General features: G+C 42.2%; 1 protein-coding gene across 3 annotated transcripts in view; it reads left to right on the forward strand.

Moving 5' to 3' along the window:
• EFCAB6 (EF-hand calcium binding domain 6) overlaps positions 1 to 21296 on the forward strand; it is a 168648-nt gene that overhangs the window by 112588 nt on the left and 34764 nt on the right. For all 3 annotated transcript variants that reach the window (XM_030540001.1, XM_030540003.1, XM_030540005.1), the window contains 4 exons: positions 1411 to 1638; positions 7739 to 7894; positions 11292 to 11487; positions 13601 to 13786. In XM_030540001.1, the coding sequence (XP_030395861.1) occupies positions 1411 to 1638; positions 7739 to 7894; positions 11292 to 11487; positions 13601 to 13786 (766 nt within the window). The remainder of the gene's footprint in view (positions 1 to 1410; positions 1639 to 7738; positions 7895 to 11291; positions 11488 to 13600; positions 13787 to 21296) is intronic.

The raw sequence follows: 21296 nt of genomic DNA on the forward strand, positions 1-21296 counted from the left end.
TCTTTTCATGAGACTAAATTCACTCACAAAATTTTCAACTTAAAAAAATGATTCACTGGAAAGAAATATGATATGTAGCAAACACATAACAAAGAAAAGTGAGATTGTATCATGCTGTGTAAAAATTGTGAGTAATACCATGATACGTTTTTATAGACAAGTAATTTGTTGTGAAGGGGGAAAAAAACACTAGCCCTATGTCAGCTGAGAGTAGTAGTACTATAAATTGTGTCTGAAACAGGAGAATGTCAGATGCATGTGACATTGTATAAAATCCACCTTCATTATAAGTCTTTAAAAACACAGACTCTCTATGGAATAAGGCTCAGGTGTATAGTGTCTTGGTTTCAAACTGCATTAACTATATGGTTTATTTCCTAGCACTGATTCATCTCTGAACTATTTTCTACTTCATTACATTTTACTTTCTATTCTTATTCCTTATGGATGTCATGCTACACTACAATATGTCCCTTCCATTCAGTCATCTGCTGCACAACTTCATTCCCAACCATCACACATTTATAGGACATAAAATCTTTTATTTACCTTCTGTGACTGTATGTAGAATAAAGGAATTGGAATAACAACTAAGCCTAGATTAGGTGTATGGGTGCACTGGAGAAGTAAGGGGTTGTATAGAGCACACCTATGGCAAGGTCTCTATCCAAAAAGACATAAACAATTTTAATACAGTTAGGTCCACAGTTTTAAGACTGGCCTTTAATTTTGAGTACCTCTATTTTGAGTGCCCAACTTGATATTTAGGGCCTGATTTTTAGAAGTGTCACAACTCCTATTGAAATCAGTGGTCAGCACCTCTTGAAAGTCAGCCTATCTGTATCTTAATTCAGGCATCTAAACATAAGGTACCACGAGGTAAAGAATATTTTAGTCAACTTGATCCTTAGAGTAGAATTTTCAAAAGTGCCTAAGGATATATCTACACTGGAAAAAAAAGCCCTACGGCAACAAGTCTCAGAGTCTGGGTCAACTCACTCGCACTCATAGGGCTCCCACTACAGGGTTAAAAATAGCAGTGTAAACATTCTCACCTCTTGGGCTGGAGTCTGGGCTCTGAAACACACCCCCCTTTCTGGATTTTACAGCCCAGGCTCTAGCCTGGGCAGGAATGTCTACACTGCCATTTTTAGTCCTGAGGCGTGAGCCCGAGGCAGTTGACCCAGGCTCTGAGACTCACTGTTGTGGGAGGTTTTTTGCAGTGTGTAGATGTATCCCAAGTCCCATTGAAAGTCACTCTTACACACTTTTGGCATGGCATCTAAAAGGACTGAAAATCAGTGAGACTTTAGCAGCTAAGTGACTTAGGCATTTTGAAAAATTAATGGTAATGCCTTGCAGTGATGAATATATGAATATTTCATTCTAAAAGAATATTTCTTTTAAAAGGTATGATACAGTTGGAAAAGGCTACCTTACTCACCAGGAATTTCTACAGAAATTGGGGTTAGAGTTTGCACCAGCTGACACTGGACTAAGCAGACATATTGTGGAAGACAATTATGCAAGTTTAATGGAGCATTACAGTAATCAGCAAAAGAAACATTTGGAGATGGAAGAGCAGCAGAAACTGCAAATTAAAGCCCTACATGTCAGTGAGATTAAAAAGCAGATCAAGTAAGTTATTTATCAGTTAAGTGAATAACTTTCATGCTGTGTTTATTGTTACTGTGGTAAAATGTAATGCTAAGCATACATATATGTATTTAAAAACCTTCTCTAAAGATAAATCCTACTAGATACTGGACCAAATTATATCCAGTGTAACTCCATTGATTTCAGTGGGGATAAGTTTGACTCATTCAGTTGTTTGAGGCAATTCTAAAATATTCTCCCTGGCAGTATATCATTCATTTTGTAGAAGTTATGGCCCCAATCCTGGGCTGTGTCAGAGCTACTATTGACAGAGATTGGAGGAGAAGAGCAACGGTAGATTTAAGCCAAGCCTCCTTTGCAGTTCTCTGATCCTAGAGGTGGCTGGGACTAGGTCTGTCCCAGTAAAAATTAGAGCAGCTCTCTTACATTGCCATTAAAGCTATGTATTTTCAGGTTATGGTCAATCACCACCTGGCCTCCTTACTTATTTGTTTTTCCCATTTCCCCTCCCTTCCAACCATTGATTATTTTGGTGTGTGTGTGTGCGCGCGCGCGCAGAGGTCTTGCTTTATTTAGGTTAAGAAAGCATCTAGCATTTTGTGCGTGCTAACCAGAGGTGAAAGTAAGCCGGTCCGGTCCGGTCCGGCGTACCAGCAAGAGCCAGTACACTGTGCTGGATGGCACCGGCTTCCACGGCCGGGATTAAAAGGGCTCTGGGCTCCCTGCAGCAGCGGGGAGGTCTGAGCCCTTTAAATCCTGCCCACAGCTCCGGCCGCAGGGCTGGGGCCAGGATTAAAAGGACTCTGGGCTCCCCACAGCAGAGCCGCAGGGCTAGGGCTGGGATTTAAAGGGCTTAGAGCTCGCCACTGCTGCGGAGAGCCCAGAGCCCTTTAAATCCCGCCCGCAGCTCCGGCGGATGGGCTGGAGCCAGGATTTAAAGGACTCAGAGCTCCCTGCAGCCACGGGAGCCCTGAGCCCTTTAAGTCCCAGCTGGAGCTGTGGTGGTGATATAAAGGGCCCAGAGCTCTGCGGTGGCTGGAGCACCAGGCCCTTCAATTTGCCCGTGAGCCCCAGGGGCTCCCAGCCACCTTTACAGCTGGGAGCCCTGGGGCTCCCAGCCACATCCGGTGCCTCAGGGCCTTTAAATCTTGAGAGGCCCCGCCTCTTTTGGTTGAGGCCACGCCTTTTCCAGATGAGGCCATGCCTACTCAGGACTTTAATCCTGTAAATTACTTTCATCTCTGCTAATGAAGTATTATTATTAATAGTAATACCTCCTGCTCACATCATCAATGAAGGGGATGTACTCACAATAAAGTAAAGCAAGACGAGCCACATTGTCTTCCAGACAAAGGGGGAGAAATCATTCTTTGCTCAGAAGGTGAACAACAACATAACAGAATAAAAGGAGAAACATGCTAGCTAAACTATTGGTTTCTGCCCCTTTTTAATATATTTTACTGTGGCCCAAGCAGGAATTTAAAAATTAAGGGCAAAATCCTCCTCTCTGATCTGCATTGCAGACCTCTTACCTGCTTTGTGGATCTCTGAGGTAATGGAACTCCCATTGGCATCAGGGAAAGTTCCACACGTGGAAAGACTACATAATATGCCCCAGAGGTGGTTTGGCAGGTGGTGTGCTGCAATCGCTACTTATTACACTGCCTGTGACTGTCTGACTATTACCTGGAGTTCTTCTGTCATGTCCAGCTGTAGTCTCTTATCTCTTGCAAGCTCTTTTAGTCAAGGTCTGTCTCTTTGTTGTATGTTTGCCACACACAAGGGGACCTTGGCCTCTAGATGCTATTGCAATACAAATAATAAAAAATGCTACTAATGGTGAAGAGACCTGTGCTGCAAGCAGGAACTCTGCAGCGTGGGTCCAAGACAGCGACTGAAGTCATAGAGGGCCACAAAGTAATTGGGGTGTAATATTTGGACACACACTGCAATATTTGCATTGTTCTGAATCATCTCATTTTGTGATATTATCACAAAAATACTATTCGTGTTAGAAAACACATTAGGCTATTGCACTGTGATTGTTTAGTCCTCCTCTCATAGAAATTGCCATACTAGATGGAATCCCAAGGTCCATCTAGTCGAGTATCCTGCCTGGGCCAGTGGCCAGAACTAGGGCCCAAATCCACAAAGGGACTTAGGCATTGTGATGCAGAGCATTTTAATGCCTAACTTCTAGGCACCTAGAAAAATCACTGGAACAACACTGTGATCCAGAAAGCCTCAGTTAGGTGCCCAGGTTCCCCAAACAATTAATGGGGAGACGTAGGTGCCTATGAATGTGAACCACAAAAGCCAGCATGCTAGGCAGGGATCCTCCTATGTTAGCCAGTGGGAGATGCTGATAAGAGTGGTGTGTCATAAACCCCACCCCTCTGAGGGAGACTGGGGCTTTAGACCAGGCTGCTGAGAGGCACCTGTCTTTGCTAGTGATCCACAGCCAGGAGTCAGATGACTTAGGTGCCTGAGACATGTGAGAAGCACACAATGGCTGGGTATGTGTGTGTGTGCCCACCTTATAACTTTTAGCCCAGTGGGTTAGAGCACTCAGCTGGGCTGTGAGAGACCCACCTCTCCCAGGTGGGGAGAAAGGCTGTGAACAGGGATATGCCTGCCACCTTTCAGGAAAGTGCTCTAACTACTGAGCAATGGGATATTCTGGTGTGGGGCTCCCTCAATCTCCTGCTAAAGCTGTTCCACCGTGGATAAATACTTAGAGATGCTGGGTCATGAGAGATGTCTCTATAGCCTTGTAATTAAGGCACACTCCTAAGTGGTGGGAGACTTAGAGTCCAGACCCCTTGCTCCAGTGGCTCTTTAATTATTCATACACAGTGGTACAGCTTCAACAGGAGAGACTGAGGGCAATATCTCATAGCCTTGTGATTAGTGCTGGGAACCCCTGTTTAAATCCTCTCTCTGTTTTAGGCAGAAGGGATACTGAACCTGGGTCTCCCACATCCTGCATGAATGCTCTAACCACCAAGATCAAAGGTGCAAAGGTGCAAGGTGGGGATCACTTCATCCTCTAGCCAGATTTTGAATGGGATCTGATCTGGCAGGCAGCCTCTGAGCACACCGGTTCAAGTCCCTGGGCAGGTGAACAGGGAATGTTTCCCCCTGTGGTATTCCCTCAAAATCGAAAAAAGGTATCTCTGCAGGGTGTTGTTTAACATCACCAGTGCATTTGGGCCCACAGCTGCTCCTCTGGTTATCTCATCTATTTTCCTCCAATTCATGGATTGCTGTGAAGCTTGGGCAGGAGATAGGCATCCAGATGCCTAGCATGAGGCAGCAGTATGCATGCCCAGAGGCAGAAACGTAGGCCCCTGGGGAACCTTTACTGCCAACTTTTAGGTGCTGAGCGAGTTTAGCTGTCCATAGGGTCAGGCAGCAGCCAAACACCAATTTGGGGGGTTGCAGTGGTGCCTAAAACTAAATCTAGAGTTTTGGCAGCTAAATATCTTTGTGGATCTGTGTCTAGATGCTTCAGAGGAAGATGTTAGCGGCCCCTCCCTCATTAAATTTTATCCCAATCGCTAATAGCTAGAGATTGACCTAAGACCTGAAGCATGAGGTTTAATACCCCTTCTACAATTTTTGTTATTAATTATTGTAACTCTGGATATTCTTATCACCCATATAAATGTCCAGTCTCTTTTTGAATCTTGTTATGTTCTTGGCCTCAGTGACTCCCTGTGTGCAATGAGTTCCACAGTTCAATCACAAGCAGTGTGAAAAAGTGTTTTCTTTCACACCTGTTAATTTCATTGACTGTGTCCTTATTCTCTGTCACTTTCTTTGCCTACTTCCTGACTGCTGGGAGTTATCCTCCAGTAGCAATTCCACTCTGTTTGCTCTGCATGCCCACTGGTCCTTCACATTCAGTTTGCTCTGTCTGAAAGCATGCAGTGCAAGAGGAGTTGAACCCAGACCCCATGACGCCTCAAGTTTTACATAGGAAGGCTGTAAGTGTCTCTTGAGCCACAGGTTGGAGTCATTGCATTAAAAATGAAGTGCATTGTGTGTGTAGACACAATGGAAGGCAGCATTCCAGCAGAACCACCAATGTTCCCATTCATGAGAGGGTCATGGGCAGCAGAGCTGGATACCATGCCCATTCCACCATGTTGGTCAGCATAAAGGCATTTGAAAGTGGAGGGAAGCCAGATACAATGGCTACAGGATTTAGTGGTTCCAGTGGCTACAAAATCCAACACAGATGGTATACAATGGTCCTGGTCCTTCCCTCACTCCCTGAGGGTTGGGAAATGCATTCCTTCCATCTGTCCAAGCCTGGCTCGGGCTAGTTTACATAGCCCATTTACTCAGGCTTTGTGAAAGTGTTGTGAATTTCACCCTAAATTCTTTGTAGCAGTTTTAGTGTCCTGTGATTAGACACAGTAAAACTGACAAGGACTCTGAGCATCTTAACATTCAAAATATAATGCTGGATATATAATTTTTTTGGTTTTGTTTTAACTCACAGGAACAAATACCCCAAATTAGAAACAGACATTGAGCAGCAGCTCTCCAGCACTTCAAGAGAAATACAAAACATTTGCAAGACAGGATTATTTTTTGGCAGCATAGTTGTATCCATAGTTTAAATCCTCATTTACTCAGTGCACATATTTACTGCTGCAAGTGGAATAATTACTGCTTGGAAACCATTACTCAGTCCAAGAAATGATGAATGCCTCAATTTTCTAAAAATATGAATCTCAAAAGCTGTTTTGATTTTACATCCTCCTTTACTTTCATTTTGAAGGTTTAAGTGGAAGATAATAGTGGTGATGAAGAGCTATCATTTAGCAGCATGGGTCAGAATGTAATATACCACTGTAAAGGATTCCAAAATAATGGTGCTGTTGTGATAGATTGAGGGCCTCATGGTGCCTTTAAAGCACAGCGTTTCATTGTGGGCAGTGTGGAGCCACACTGTCTCATGGGGAAGGATTCCTCACTGAGCACCCTTGAAGGTGTGCAGGTCGTATTAGTAGATGACAGCAGCCTAGAGGATTCCCTGATGCATCTACCTTGCTTTGAAGGCCTGTATGGAGAAGTAGACCATGCCCCCACCTCCTCCATCCAGCCTGCAGTTGTGGCTGGCCCTTAACATGTGTCAAGCAAGGGGGGAAAGACCCTTTGTGCTCTCCATCCATGCACCTGTGTAAGAGCCCATCACATTCTGACACTACATGCCTGATCGGTGTTTCATAATCTACATCTGGCCATAATGCTCTTTCATTTTAAACCTTGCATTAATCTTTAGTGACTCCTCCAGACAGTTGAGTTTCAGTGATAGGTTGTGGGGGCAGCAGTAAAGTATAGACAGGTTGGTGTTAACTAAGAGTAAAGGGGAAAGCGAGGGGTGATGCCTGGTCTCCAAAAGGTATTCAAAAGATCCCCAACTTCTGTGGGATGAAAATAACAATATAAATGGGGCTTGGGAGAAAAGAGTCTTGGGTCTGAATTGATTAATCTGTGAAGAATCAGATGATGTTTTAAATACGTGATAGCAGCTCTAATGAATTCATCCAAAGCCCATTGAAATCACTGAGAGTTTTTCCATTGACTTCAGTCAGTTTTGGATCTGTCCCTAGAATAGTATAGTTTTTGGTCTGATATAATAATTCCAATTAAGCAGCAAGACTTTCTGTTCTTGTTAAAGTTTTATCAGTCCAATATTGCAGAGGGTAATTTGCTGGAAGTCGATTGTCATAACAGCTATATTAAAGATTGTATATCTTCTTTAGGGCCAGGTTTTCAAAGAGGGATCTAGACTTTGTATCTTTAATTTTGAATGTTCAAAAGCGGGTAGTTAAACCATCTAACTAATTGATTTACAAATCCAAATGTCATTTGTACACATATATCTGGGTGGTTTTAGCTCTGAAATTGCTTGAACAAATTTAAAAGTGATTTTTGAAAATTAGACATCCTAATAATTTTTGTATCACTCTTTGGACAAATTATACCAAGTTAACAAATGGAAGTAAACTGAGATTCTTACTCTGCCTTTTATTTTTGTATATTTGTATTTATCTTTTCCTAATATTTAACAGGGGAACTAAAACAAACATCTGCTCTCTTTCAGGGATAAATTTAGGGACTACTTCCAAGATTTCAACAAGGCCTTTTATAAACTGGATAAAAATAAAGATGGCTATATAACAGTAGATGACCTACGCAGAATGCTGCAAGAATTCAACTATTATCTTGATGATGAACAGTTCGACAGTCTTCTAAACAGGTTTTTATGATTATATCATAGGTCTCTCTTTTGTCCCAAGCCAATAAAGGACTTAAGTATGCGCTTTACTTTAGGAAAATAAGTAGTCTTATTAAAGCCCATGCAATTACGCACATACTTAAAGGTACCCATGTGCTGAAGCGCTACGCTCGATTAGGGTTGGTTCTGAGGGTGGAAATTGATTTTTAGATACAATTAAAAACAGATTCATTTACTCTGTCTTCCTCATAACATTAGTGTTGTAACAACTTAAAAGCTTTTGAAATCAAGCTGATTATTTGAGGAAATTAAACAGATCTGAAAATAGGTCAGGTTTTTTAGTGTATTTTAAAATTTGTAATTAAATTAGTAGTTTTATTTAATTAAACAAAAAAGAGTTGGGGGGGGGAACAAACGCTACAAAACCAGAAATTGAATCATATCAGGTTAAAAAGTATTCTTTTTCAAATGCTACTGTATGCAAAGGCATACATTCTGTATTGTGTCTTAATATCATCAAGTAATACCAACAAATAGAATCTCTTTTTTTTAAGGTCTATAGAACACAAAGGACCTAATTTAGTAGAAAATATCCATAGCTTTCTGTGCTTCACAAGCCACAGAGGTGACATCCCTATGTGGCACTGCATTATGTTCTGATAACACTGTTAGACCAGACTCTTTAAAAAGAAATTACAAAATCTTTTCTCAGTTCACCTTTTGTTGAGTGATCAACTTTTTATGAATGGAAACCCTAATAAGAATCTTCTGCTTGTTTCTTCTTCAAAGACCTCTTGATGATAAACACCTCCATTCATTGTAATTTTGTGCAGATTATTCCTTTCTAGATCCAAAACAGACTTTTCTAAATAATGCAGAGTAGATTAGCATTTGCATTTGGTTTTATTACTAAAATTTTAATATCAACTTGGCAATTTATTTCTCTGCTGAAATGGTGTTGATTATTTCCTTTTCCACAGCGTCTCCAGTATTGGAGCCAGCTTGACATTGGTAATATATGGGAGTGCTGTGCAGCTGCAAGACACAAAATCAGGGCTCTTGAATGTATTTTTCTTAGTAATGGATATTGGGTCTATGGTTAATTTCTGTTCCAACCTCTTTTTATAAAGCTTCCTTTTTGTTAACTGGCTCCCCTCATTAATTAGACATTCTAGTAAGAGGATATTCTGGTGTTTGGTGGCATAGGCAGTGGTCCTCAGTGATTTACTGTGAAAAAAGATGATAAAGTACATTACAGTAATTCATTTTCACATGCAGAATATAAGATTCACCATGCTGGGTCAGACCATAGGGCAAACCACTCTGGCACTGGCAAGTTCTTGGTACTTCAGAGCACACTTTAGCCATTATATCCCTAGCCAAGTGTGCGGTGCCGAATGCAGGACAGAAACAGTCCTCACTGGCCCCTGTGGTATGAGATTTGCTTACCTCTCTCAAAGCATGCAGACAGTGTCTGCAAATGTGATTATTGGTCATAAAATTATGTAGGCCTATTAAAACTCCATGTACAGTCTCTGAGCCAGATCCTGATCTCAATTACCCCAGTTTAAATCTGGAATAATTCCAGTGGAGCCAGCAGATTGCACCAGGTTAAGTGAGCAGAATCTCTCTGACTGAGTTTTGATGGTAATAAATTCCATAAGCTGACAACACTGAATTTCCACTGGGGTAGCTGAGAGCAGAATCTGCCCTTTGATGCTATGGTTTACTGTGGTAATGAATTCCACAGGCTGACCACACAAGTCTGAAGTCTGTTCTCTGATTGTTTTAAATCTACTTGATATCATTTAATTGAATGTTCTTGTCTGATGGGACCATGAAATAAATAAATAAATAAATAATTCCAATCCTCCCCCCTCCGATTCTTCTTCTTCCTGTACTAAACAACCCTTATTTTTGCAGTTTCTCTCCATATGTAAATCATGACTTAATTCACATCTTATGTGGTGAAACATCTTTGAGTAAAAATGAATTTGGTTTTGTAACAAAGTCCTCTGCAAAAAAACCCTCAAAATCATATGTTAGAACTCCTCTTTCCCCATGCTGATATTTGATGCAAAAATGTATTCACTGTTTATACCTGGAGCTATCTATATCTAGATGTGCAGCTCACTGAATTTCTTATATGATGAAGTACAAAATTCCATAGTCTCTGTGATCTACCAGGTATTACAGTTGGCAAGCAGATATTTAAAAGGTGTGAGAGGAGGAGATGTCAGGCCAGACTCTCCAGTGCAACATGGCCATGAAATCTTAGGAGCAAATTCCCCTTGTGGAGGGAAACTCATCACTTGTTGGAGATGACATCTGCTGGGTCAGACATATTACCTTTCAACTCCGTGGGTGTGCCAAGGGAGGAACAGCATGTATCAGAAGCATAGTGAAGGGGAACTTCATTACACCAGTCCTCCACATCCCCCAGACACCTTATGCCAGTGGCTTAGGTTAGAGCAGCCATTATGTTGCTCTCATGGATACCAGAGCCAGGCTCGTGCAGGATCAGGAGCTGTACAATTGTTACCTGATAGCCTGCCACCCTGTGCCCAGTGGAGCTCAAATGCAGGGGACAGTGGAGCCCTTCAGTTATAAATGCAAGAAAAGCTTTGCATGGAAATTTATCTAGTTTCCTACCATGTGATGAATAGAAGGCAGTTTATCCAGTGTTTATAGCAGGAGACCAGGAGTCAGAACTCTGGGTTCCATCTGCAGCTGGCACACTGTGATTTTGGGGAAGTCACTAAGGATATGTCCACCCAGCAGCTGGCAGCAAGCTGGCATATTAAAAGCATCAGTGTGGACTTTGCGACTCAGGCAGTAGTTCAGGCTATCAAAACCACTTGACCCCCTATGTTCGAGCTTGGGTGGCTATCCCAAGACTTTGCTAGAGCCTCAGTGCCCACAGTGCTATGTTTAGCACCCTAGCTTGAGCTGAGCTAGCACAAATCTGTGTACCTAGGCTGGGAGGCTCCCTCCCACTGGCAGTGTAGACATACTTTATGGCTTGATTTTCAGAGATGCTGAGCAGCTACAACGTCCACAGAAGCCCATGGGAACTGCAGGGACTCAGCACTTTTAAAAGTCAGCCCCGTAATCTCTCTTTGCCTCAGTTTCCTTATCTTTAATACTGGGATAGCAAAACTTCATGGGATACTGTGAGATTTATGTTATACTTTAACAGCACTTCTAGATCCTGGAATGAAAGGCACTATGCAAAGTGCAAAATTGGGGTAGGGGACTATCTTTTTGTTCTGTGTTCATACAGTGCCTACCACAATGGCGTCCTGACCCAGACCTGGATCTCCTAGGCACTACCACAATACAAATAATAATAATTAATTAGTAGCAGCGATATACTTTTTCGCAAAATGTTGATATACTATTCTGCTTTTTCTCTTAGCTTAGGAATCAGTATTCATGACAGCAAGCTCTCTTATTTTGATTTCCTGAGAGCGATTGATGATGGCAGAGCATCTAAATACCAGCAGAGACAAAAGCATGCTGCACCACCTACAAGCTTTGCAATGCTCAGCTTAGAAAAGACTCTAATTAAGATAAAAGAAATAGTTACATCTTCTTATGATTTGTTATACAAGGTAGGTTAGATGTGGACATAACATTTCATTTCATTTCTTTATGCCTGACTGGGGGCTAGCCCAACTCTCTAGAATCATTTCTACTGCTAAGTGAGGTTCCCCAATCCCAGGCCAGCAAGAGTGGGGATAACTAACTATAAAAGTAGCATGGTCGGCTCCCATCAGAGAAAACACTTTCTATAGCATCTTTGTAGCATCAACCTGTGGTGGTTACATGACGCCGCAATGACAAGTCACTGCAGCATATGGCCATGTGAGGATAGAGATTGGTGAGTAAAAGGGGAAAACAGGATCTTAGAGCCCCCGCCAAATGAATTAGGTACATGTGAATTGTGAACCTATAGAACTTTGACTAGGACTATATTCCTTTCAAATTTTTACAAAACCTTTACATATGTAAAATCAATGTTTATATATTGTGACAGACCCAGGCCAGTGGGGTACAGGAGTCTGGTAGAGGGCAAATATACTGGTCACTGGGTGAGTAGTTTTCTGTTCCCTGAGTGACCAGAGCAGGGGCTGCACTAGAGTAATCAGGAGCCTGCTAGAACCAATTAAGGCAGACAGGCTGATTATAACACCTGCAGCCAATCAAGGCAGGCTAATCAGGGCACCTGGGTTTAAAAAGGAGCTCACTCCAGTCAGGGAGCAGAGGAGAGGAAGTGTGTGTGAGGAGCTGGGAGTGAGAACTGCTAGAGGACTAAGGAGCACAAGGGTTATCAAACACCAGGAGGAAGGTCCTGTGGTGAGGATAAAGAAGGTGTTTGGAGGAGGCCATGGGGAAGTAACCCAGGGAGTTGTAGTTGTCATGCAGCTGTTACGGGAGGCACTATAGACAGCTGCAATCCACAGGGCCCTGGGCTGGAACCCGGAGTAGAGGGCGGGCCTGGGTTCCCCCCACACCTCCCAACTCCTGATCAGACACAGGAGGAGTTGACCCAGACGGTGGAGAAGATCACTGAGGTGAGCAAATCAATAAGCGCAGGTCCCCCCAAGGTAGAGGAGGAACTTTGTCACAACATTCAACTGCATATTTCTATTGTAAAATAAACAAGGGGGCAAAGATAAAGTTGAGTAAGTGGTTGTTAGTTGGGTGGAGTCACAGTGGGCATACCCTGCCCCACACAGAGGTGCCCCTACACTCCAGTATCCACTCTCACTCACCAGTTGCACTCTCTTCAGTGTCTACTCCTGAAGCGGGATTCAGTCTAATACATTTCCTGTGGAAAGAGTCTTTGGGAACTCATAGGGTTGCTACCTCTGAAGTACAAAAAACTGGAACATCCGAGAAGATCCTGGGCCTATAAAACTGGACAGAGACAGTGTTTTCTGAACACCCTTCCATATTTCCCGGGACAGTTACCTTCAAAAAAGGATTGAACTTAGGAAAACCTGGACAGATGGCAACCCTAATATCTGGAAGAGCAAGAATGTGGGAACCAAGATGAGAGGTTATTTGCTCACAGGTTGACCTCTGCATCTCCAAGAGATACTGAGAATGGAGATCTTTCCCACAGAGTGCTTTGTGTGTTTGGTGGGGCGGGGGGCAGGATTGGAAAAAACCAACATTAGCTTAGCCAGTCAAAAGTTTCCATCTGCTGGGAGAAAGGAAACAAACTACTATGCACAGCCAGCTCAAATTTTCTCTGTGGGGGCACTCTACAGGGGGTGGATGTCTCAGACATTTTTGTTTGTATCCATTCTTGTTTGGCTGATAGGAATTCATGTTAACTTGTACCTAGGCTGTATATTTGGGTATTCAAGCAATCAAATGTCTATCTGTTCTCACTGATTGCTTATTTTTTGGAAGATTCTATTGATTGGAGAAAAAAATATGTATTTAATACACAAAAATATAGGATAAATTTGATTGATTTTTAAACTTGTTGGATTTCAAGATGATAAACTTTTCATTTCCAGTGGGGTTTCAGTAAAATGGTTATAATCTTCTTTCATTTCTTTACATCTAAAATACCTGCAGATAAAAGAGGAATACATATCATATATGCCTTTATCTATACAATGTAACCATCCAGTAATGGCCATGCTAAAGAGAAATCTCTTCTGAAATATTCAGTGTTTTTTAAAGTAACATTCCTTTTTGTTTTTTCAGGCATTTTCTCTGTTTGATAAAGAAGGCACTGGGGCAGTTAAAGCATTGGAATTCCGCCAGGTACTTGACCATTTCTGCTTTAAGCTATCGGACAAGCAATTCAGGCACCTACTCAAGAAGCTAAGGATTTATGAAAATTATACAGTAGACTGGAAATTTTTCCTGAAAAATATTGATCTCTTAGAGGTAAGTCTAGCTACCAAGCTGTAAGCTGTTTCTTTTAAAAATGAACTCAAATGCCTTAAAATGAATGAATTCAATAAGCTTGCTAATTCTAAATAAATAGTCAGGTGCAGCTTCTCCCGTCGAATATCTCTTGCAGTCAATAGGATGTTGGGAATTTCTGTTGAGTAAGCAATAAGTAAGGACAAGTGAATAGGGTCTCTCATATAAGAAAGAACATTCATTAGAATTAGCAAATTATGGCATTGATTCTGCAAGTTACTCCATGGGAACAGAGGGCTTTGCTAGAATAGAGTAACTAGTAAGGATGGGGAATTACAGAAAGGTGACTGATTTGGGGTCTTGAACAGGCTTATTTAATTCATTCATTTTTCCAGTGATGAATCCAATGTTTTACTCTGAACTAATGTATTAAAATGGGAGTGGAATGTATACACCACAGAGGGCCAGATTCAGAGGTGAGTTTGAGTAAGTATAGAGGAAATGTCAATTGGTGAAATGTACAGCTTCTTCTGACACCCTCAATGAGTAAGTTACACAAACTTAGCCTCACTCTAGACTTACTTAAGATTCACTTACATTTAATTGTGGCCTAGTCATGTCATCTGACACTTACACTCACATAGACTCCCACTGAAGTTGATGAGACTCTACACAGACATAGGATGAGACCTCAGATTAAGGCCTGGTCTACACTCGGGAGGCGGGGTGGGGGGCTCGATGTAAGATACGCAACTTCAGCTTTGGGAATAGCATAACTGAAGTCGATGCATCTTATTTCAACTTAACTCCCGTCCTCACGGCGTGGGATCAATGGCCGCGGCTTTCCCCGTCAACTCCGCTACTACTGCTCACCCTGGTGGAGTTCCAGAGTTGACGGGAGTGTGCGTTCAGGGATCGCTATATTGCGTCTAGACGAGATGCGATATATCAATCCCTGGTAGATCGATAGCTACCTGCCAGTCCAGGGGGTAGTCTGGACATACCCTTACACTCACACCCACTTAACTATTTGGAACCTCACCCAAATGTAGGAATTAAGAGCAGGTAAAGACAGTATACAGAAGTTTCCATTCTATTTAATTCACACATTCGTACTGTCAAAGTTAGAATCAGGACTCACAATTTGTCAGACCACTCTGTTTTATTAGCACAGCGCTCTGCCAATAACATTCAGAATATGTGAGCGGCCATGCAAGGCCAAAACAGTCTTATTTATACAGATAAAAGAGCGGGAATCAGACAAAAGAACAAAGAAAGCAAAACTGTAAAATTCACCTGGGGCACAGCATGCATATCCTACTTCCTTACTAACTCTTTATGGATCTGAGGCTAATACTTCACCAATTGCCCTTAAATGGTGCAATTGTTCTATGTGAATGTCTGTATTCCTGACACCTGGATTGCAGCATTCCAACAGTTTTTCTTAAAGGTACAGACAGCATTTCTTTAATCCTTTCTATTTTCACAATATAATTCATTCTACTTTCACAATCCCTCCTTTTGGTCAAGCACACGCCATGACCAACAATTATTGGGTTCCACAAATTAACCGTTTCTTATCTTTTTGTTCATCAGTGATATTCAAAATCATTATATTAGCACTCTGTTTTGGGGCAGCCATCTGGGTGACACAATTCTGGATACAACAGATTAACTGAAAGCATACAAAAATCACTAAGATTTCAAACAGGATAGTTAGGGCTCCCTGAAACAACCAGTTTCCTATGCCAGAGAAATTGAACAGGTTACTTAGTCACTTCCATAAAGAACTCAGCTCTTCATGAGGAAGATATGCGATTTGTTCTAAGTGGCTATAGCGATCTATTACCTTATTGGTATTGTATAAACATACAACATTGTTTTCCAGTGAGAGCACAGGTCCCTCCTTTGGCCGCGAGCACTATGTCCAATGCCTGACGGTTCTGGAGGGCCACCTGTCCGATCGCCTCTGTTTCCTTGGCCAGGGCTCTTAAACTTTCTCTGGTTTTATTTGCCATTATTTAACTACTTAGGAGCCTTTTTGCCTGGTGTATTGCTCCCCCAAGTGGGGTAAAGGAACTGCCAATAGCCTCTTCCCAGGTGTCATTACTGTTCCATATTGTGTTAAACAGACAAGGTCCTCCAGTGAGGTCTGGGTAATTGAGTGGGATAGCCAGGACAGGAACACCAGTTTGAGAGTGGGCTGGGATGTGGCTGCAGACCCAGCATTTAGAAATAATAAGGGTCTGAGCTATCCACACTTGCTGCTGGATAAAAGAATTGTCATTGTGTGCACCCCAGACCTTAAGATACCAGCAGCCGAGGAACAGGCACTACCAGAGCTGCATGTTGGAGGCAAGGCCCTTCTGGTTCTGACAACCTCAACTGAGGGAACTGCACTCACAGTTTTAAGTCCACCAGGCAGCAGGCGCTCGGCTCACTACTGCTTCTTCTTGGGCCTTGCTTTATGTAGTCATCTGCTTCTGGCAACCCTTACGAGAGCGTAGATTGTAAGGTATTGCAGGCTGTTCCTCTACGTCTTCTTCTGGAGTCAAAAAAATTGACTCTGCGTGGTCCTGAGGTGGTGGTTGGTTCACTGGGGTCTGTGCATTCTTACACTGCGAAGCATGTATCCACTCTGAGATGCCAGACAGTTTAACAGCCGTCCCTTGACTCTGGCTGTAACAATGGCCTTCACACCTTATCTTTTCCTGATGCATACATTCCTCATTCACACAAATAGATTTGAGAATACAAACAGTACTATTTTATATTGAACAAAAAAAAATTGCAAATTAAACCTTGCTAAGTTTTACAATTGATAACTAAGACAATTTACATTGAGACCCAGGCCTTCAATGTTTCTCTAATTTACTTAACACAGACACAACAGAGAATCCTGTCTCTTACTACCTAAATCTTAAAACAAAGAGTTAGAGAGGGCCCAATTTGTAATGCATATGGGAAAACAGAATCCTATAGTCCCAGGGGGTCATTTCTTTCGGCTCTTTAAAAATAGTGACTAGCAGGATGAAATCAAATTATACTTTAATTCTTATGGGATATTATAAAATCCTGCTCCTACATATCCCCCTTTTGACACTAAGATTATTAATCGCCAGTGTCACTTCTTATTTAGTCCACGTAATAGAAAATACTGGGAGGTGATTTGGGCCTTTGGCTTTAGCTTTACATACATTTGTTTTATCCACCAGCACATTTTAAACATTTTAATTAAACACATACAATGTAAAACCAAAAACAATTAGGGTAGTAATATTAGTATGCCAGTAGTTGTGGGAGACCATCCAGAAAATGTTATACCAATGGTAAGCTGTTATGCTTTTATGCAGTGGCAATTTTTAACATGTCCCCATTTGCGTGTATAATATGAATAGTTCAGTTTTCCACATTTTTGTTTTTATTTTTTTAGGAGCCATGTTACCTTTTTACCTTTTAACAGATGATTGGTAACTGTTTGCCATTTAATGCCAAGGTTGATAGAGAACTCAGCTAAATCAGTGCTTACAGTAAGCGGAGACTCTTTTGTTGTTGTTGTTGTGGCAAATAGTAAATGTGATTATTGGTAAACACAGTACTTACATTACATTTACATTTGTCTTCTGGTGGGTTGCTAGCACTTTTTAAACACTTTTCCCCAAGAATTAACACATACACATAGTCCATTATACAGTACTTTGGATTATCTGAAAGACAAAAAGAACAGTTTTCTACCCCTTTTGGGGTGGCATTGATTATTGCTTAAAGATTTTATTCTTTTACAAATACCCTTCCTGACTGCAGGCAAAACAGAGGAATTACCCCCATATTTTCCTGTGTGTGGTTTTTTTTTTGTTTGGTTTTTTTTTTTTTTAAATAAGCAGGCCAGGTTTTAATGGCTTCTACATTTTAAGGGTTATGCAAGAATTATTTCACTGTTTAGTTATTAAATTCATGAGGTGGTGTACCTCAAGTTTTGCCTCTTATATAGCAGACCAAGTTTGTAATGTTTTCCCTGCTGTGTTAAGCTTTAAGTTTATTCACAGGTAATAGCTGAGAAGCATCATTACTGTTGGGTCTAAACTTTTGGTGAACTTTGGGGAGCCAAAACAGACCCAGACTGGCCGTCTCTGCATAATCCTTTCTGAACCCTTTATCGAACAAAGCACTGACCTGCAAACTACTCATGACACCCCCTTTCTCAAGTAGCCATTAGCCTTTATCTCTATGCATTTACTTGTTAAACTTGCTTTTCCTGTAAAATCTTGATTAATTATGCATGACCATTATCTTTTGTTAATCACTTTGTTTACTTCTGTGTATAAATATTGATGCTCACCCCTAATAAAGGGGCCACACTTAATCTAAAGCTTTGAGAGCTAAGGATAGTGTGAGCCCGTTGATCAACGCATTTGTGTCTGGTCTCTGACAGAATTGTGTGCCCCATACCAACTCCGCACGAACTCGGGTGCTGGAGAGGTGAGTGAGGACTTGCTTTATTACCTAACATTACCATATTACTTTAAAGGATTTTTCCAAAAATTATACACACTACAAGTTGTTACAGGGGTACTCACTAACATTAAAGTTATTTTAATGTTTAATATTAACAGTAACATTAGCATCAAATTTATTAAAGGTATCTTGTTATACCATGCCTTTTATGTAGGCAGTTTGTTTGCTGACCAGGTATGTTTTTTATTTGCAGCTTCGTTTGTGCTGGCAGTTTTTACCTTTCTTTATCAGTTAGGTAATTTGCATCAACACAGGCTAGGCTTTTGGATTCAAAGCCATCAGCAGAGCTCAGAGACTCTGGCCATGTCTACATCTAAAATTTTGCAGCGCTGGTTGTTACAGCTGTATTAGTACAGCTGTATAGGGCCAGCGCTGCAGAGTGGCCACACTTATAGCAACCAGCGCTGCAAGTGGTGTTAGATGTGGCCACACTGCAGCGCTGTTGGGCGGCTTCAAGGGGGGGTCGGGGAACGCGAGAGCAAACCGGGAAAGGAGACCAGCTTCGCCGCGGTTTGCTCTCGCGTTCCCCGAACCACCCTGCAAACCGCAGGGAAGGAGACCTGCTTGCACGGAGGTTCGGGGAACGCGAGAGCAAACCGGGAAAGGAGACCAGCTTCGCTGCGGTTTGCTCTTGCGTTCCCCGAACCCCCCTGCAAACCGCAGGGAAGGAGACCTGCTTGCTCGGGGGTTCAGGGAACGAGAGAGCAAACCGGGGAAGGAGACCAGCTTCGCCGCAGTTTGCTCTCGCGTTCCCCGAACCCCCCTGCAAACCGCAGGGAAGGAGACCTGCTTGCTCGGGGGTTCGGGGAACGAGAGAGCAAACCGGGAAAGGAGACCAGCTTCGCCGCGGTTTGCTCTCGCGTTCCCCGAACCACCCTGCAAACCGCAGGGAAGGAGACCTGCTTGCTTGGGGGTTCGGGGAATGAGAGAGCAAACCGGGAAAGGAGACCAGCTTCGCTGCAGTTTGCTCTCGCGTTCCCCGAACCACCCTGCAAACCGCAGGGAAGGAGACCTGCTTGCTCGGGGGTTCGGGGAACGAGAGAGCAAACCGGGAAAGGAGACCAGCTTCGCCGCGGTTTGCTCTCGCGTTCCCCGAACCACCCTGCAAACCGCAGGGAAGGAGACCTGCTTGTTCGGGGAACGAGAGAGCAGACCGGGAAAGGAGACCAGCTTCGCCGCGGTTTGCTCTCGCGTTCCCGGAACCACCCAGCAAACCTCAGGGAAGGAGACCTGCTTGCTCGGGGTTCGGGGAACGCGAGAGCAAGCCGGGGAAGGAGACCAGCTTGATTACCAGAGGCTTCCTCAGGTATGCTGCGATACCTGCTTATTCCACGGAGGTCAAGAAAAGCGCTGGTAAGTGTCTATACTTGATTACCAGCGCTGGATCACCAGCGCTGGATCCTCTACACCCGAGACAAAACGGGAGTACGGCCAGCGCTGCAAACAGGGAGTTGCAGCGCTGGTGGTGCCCTGCAGATGTGTACACCTCCTACGTTGCAGCGCTGTAACTCCCTCACCAGCGCTGCAACTTTCTGATGTAGACAAGCCCTCTGTTTTAACACACAGGGATCTGAAAAAGAAAACACAGACTATTGCGGCTCTTTTTGGAGCCCTAATAGGATTTTAATTCAGCAGCATGTTTTATTTGCATTTTTTTTTACATCCCTTTTTACAATATACGCTGCACATGTCCTACGGAAAATGCACATTTTTTTTATACTATAACTTTTCAAAAACATTAGCCATATTAATTTTTACATAAGGTATAACTTTGTTTTGTTTTTTTTAGAGTTTTCATGTACTTTTATTAAAGTGACAGTCTGATTACACATAGTCATTTTAAGGCTCAGTGTTTTTAACATTGCTTCTTTTTGTTTTGTGCACCTCACCTCTGCTGTTGCTTCAGAGGGTCACTGTTAACTTCTTATTCTGTTATTACAGCTCTTATCTGCTATTGTTACAAAAAACCAAACCAAACAAACAAAAAGACTCCAGAATCTCTACCTATTCTCCTGATTCTGACTGCCCTATTGCAGCCATGACTTGGTTTTCATTTAAAAACATTTTAATTTTTGTAAAGAATCAAGTTATCCCTTAAGGGTTAAATGCTAAATCCCAAAGCCAAACAACACTAATTACCTGTGTCTTGCAAAAAGGTCTGTCAGTTTTGCAACTTTGAATCAAAGAGTCAAATGAATTTTTAGTGGCATTAAAAACAAAAACAAAATCAATTTATCTTACACCTACAAAACAGTAGTTTTACAAACCAGATGTGTTGGTTTAGATTCTTAGAACTTTACATACACAGACAAATAGATACATACACATTTTCTTTTCCTTAACATTTTTTTTTTTTTACACTGCTTTGTTTTTGCATAGCTGTATATATATAAGGATTATTTACAGGCACTCTTCTGGAAAAGGGCCCATTTTCCCTTCAGAATGTCTGCAAAGAAACCAAGAATTCTCTCTCTTTAACATGGTCCTTTTTAACATTTTCCACAAAGTTTAACTGCTTAATTCTCTCCAGCCTCTATAGTTAACTTTTCACTTTCTTTTCTTAAAGCACTTGTTTATGTTCCAAAATGACACCTTTATTACCTTAGATTTCACCCTTTTAAGTATTGTTCCAGGGGTTCATGCCTGCACTTACTACTTTTTTTTTTACTCCTGACACTATTCCCTTAGGGCTTTCAACCTGTTTCTTTTCTGTTGCTTGCCTGCTTGTCTGGGCCCGATCCTGCTTTTTTCAATGAACCGTTTGTGAATGATATTGTGGTCATTTCACAATTTTGAAAGAAATGTTCAAGGAAAGGGACCAGAAAGGGTGGGGGCTAGTTGAGGAGCCCCCCCCCGCCCCCAACCTTGCTGAATTGGTAGTGGGACACTATAAAGAATCAGTTTCTGAGGCAGACAACAAAGGGGAACAGAACAAGGGACTTTTTGTCCTTTTTACAATGAGATGGGAGTATGAAGGGGTTTGGATCGATCCGGGGTTTGGAGAACGGGGTAAAGG

Source organism: Gopherus evgoodei, chromosome 1 (assembly GCF_007399415.2).
Source record: "Gopherus evgoodei ecotype Sinaloan lineage chromosome 1, rGopEvg1_v1.p, whole genome shotgun sequence".
In the NCBI taxonomy this organism is placed as follows: domain Eukaryota; kingdom Metazoa; phylum Chordata; order Testudines; family Testudinidae; genus Gopherus; species Gopherus evgoodei.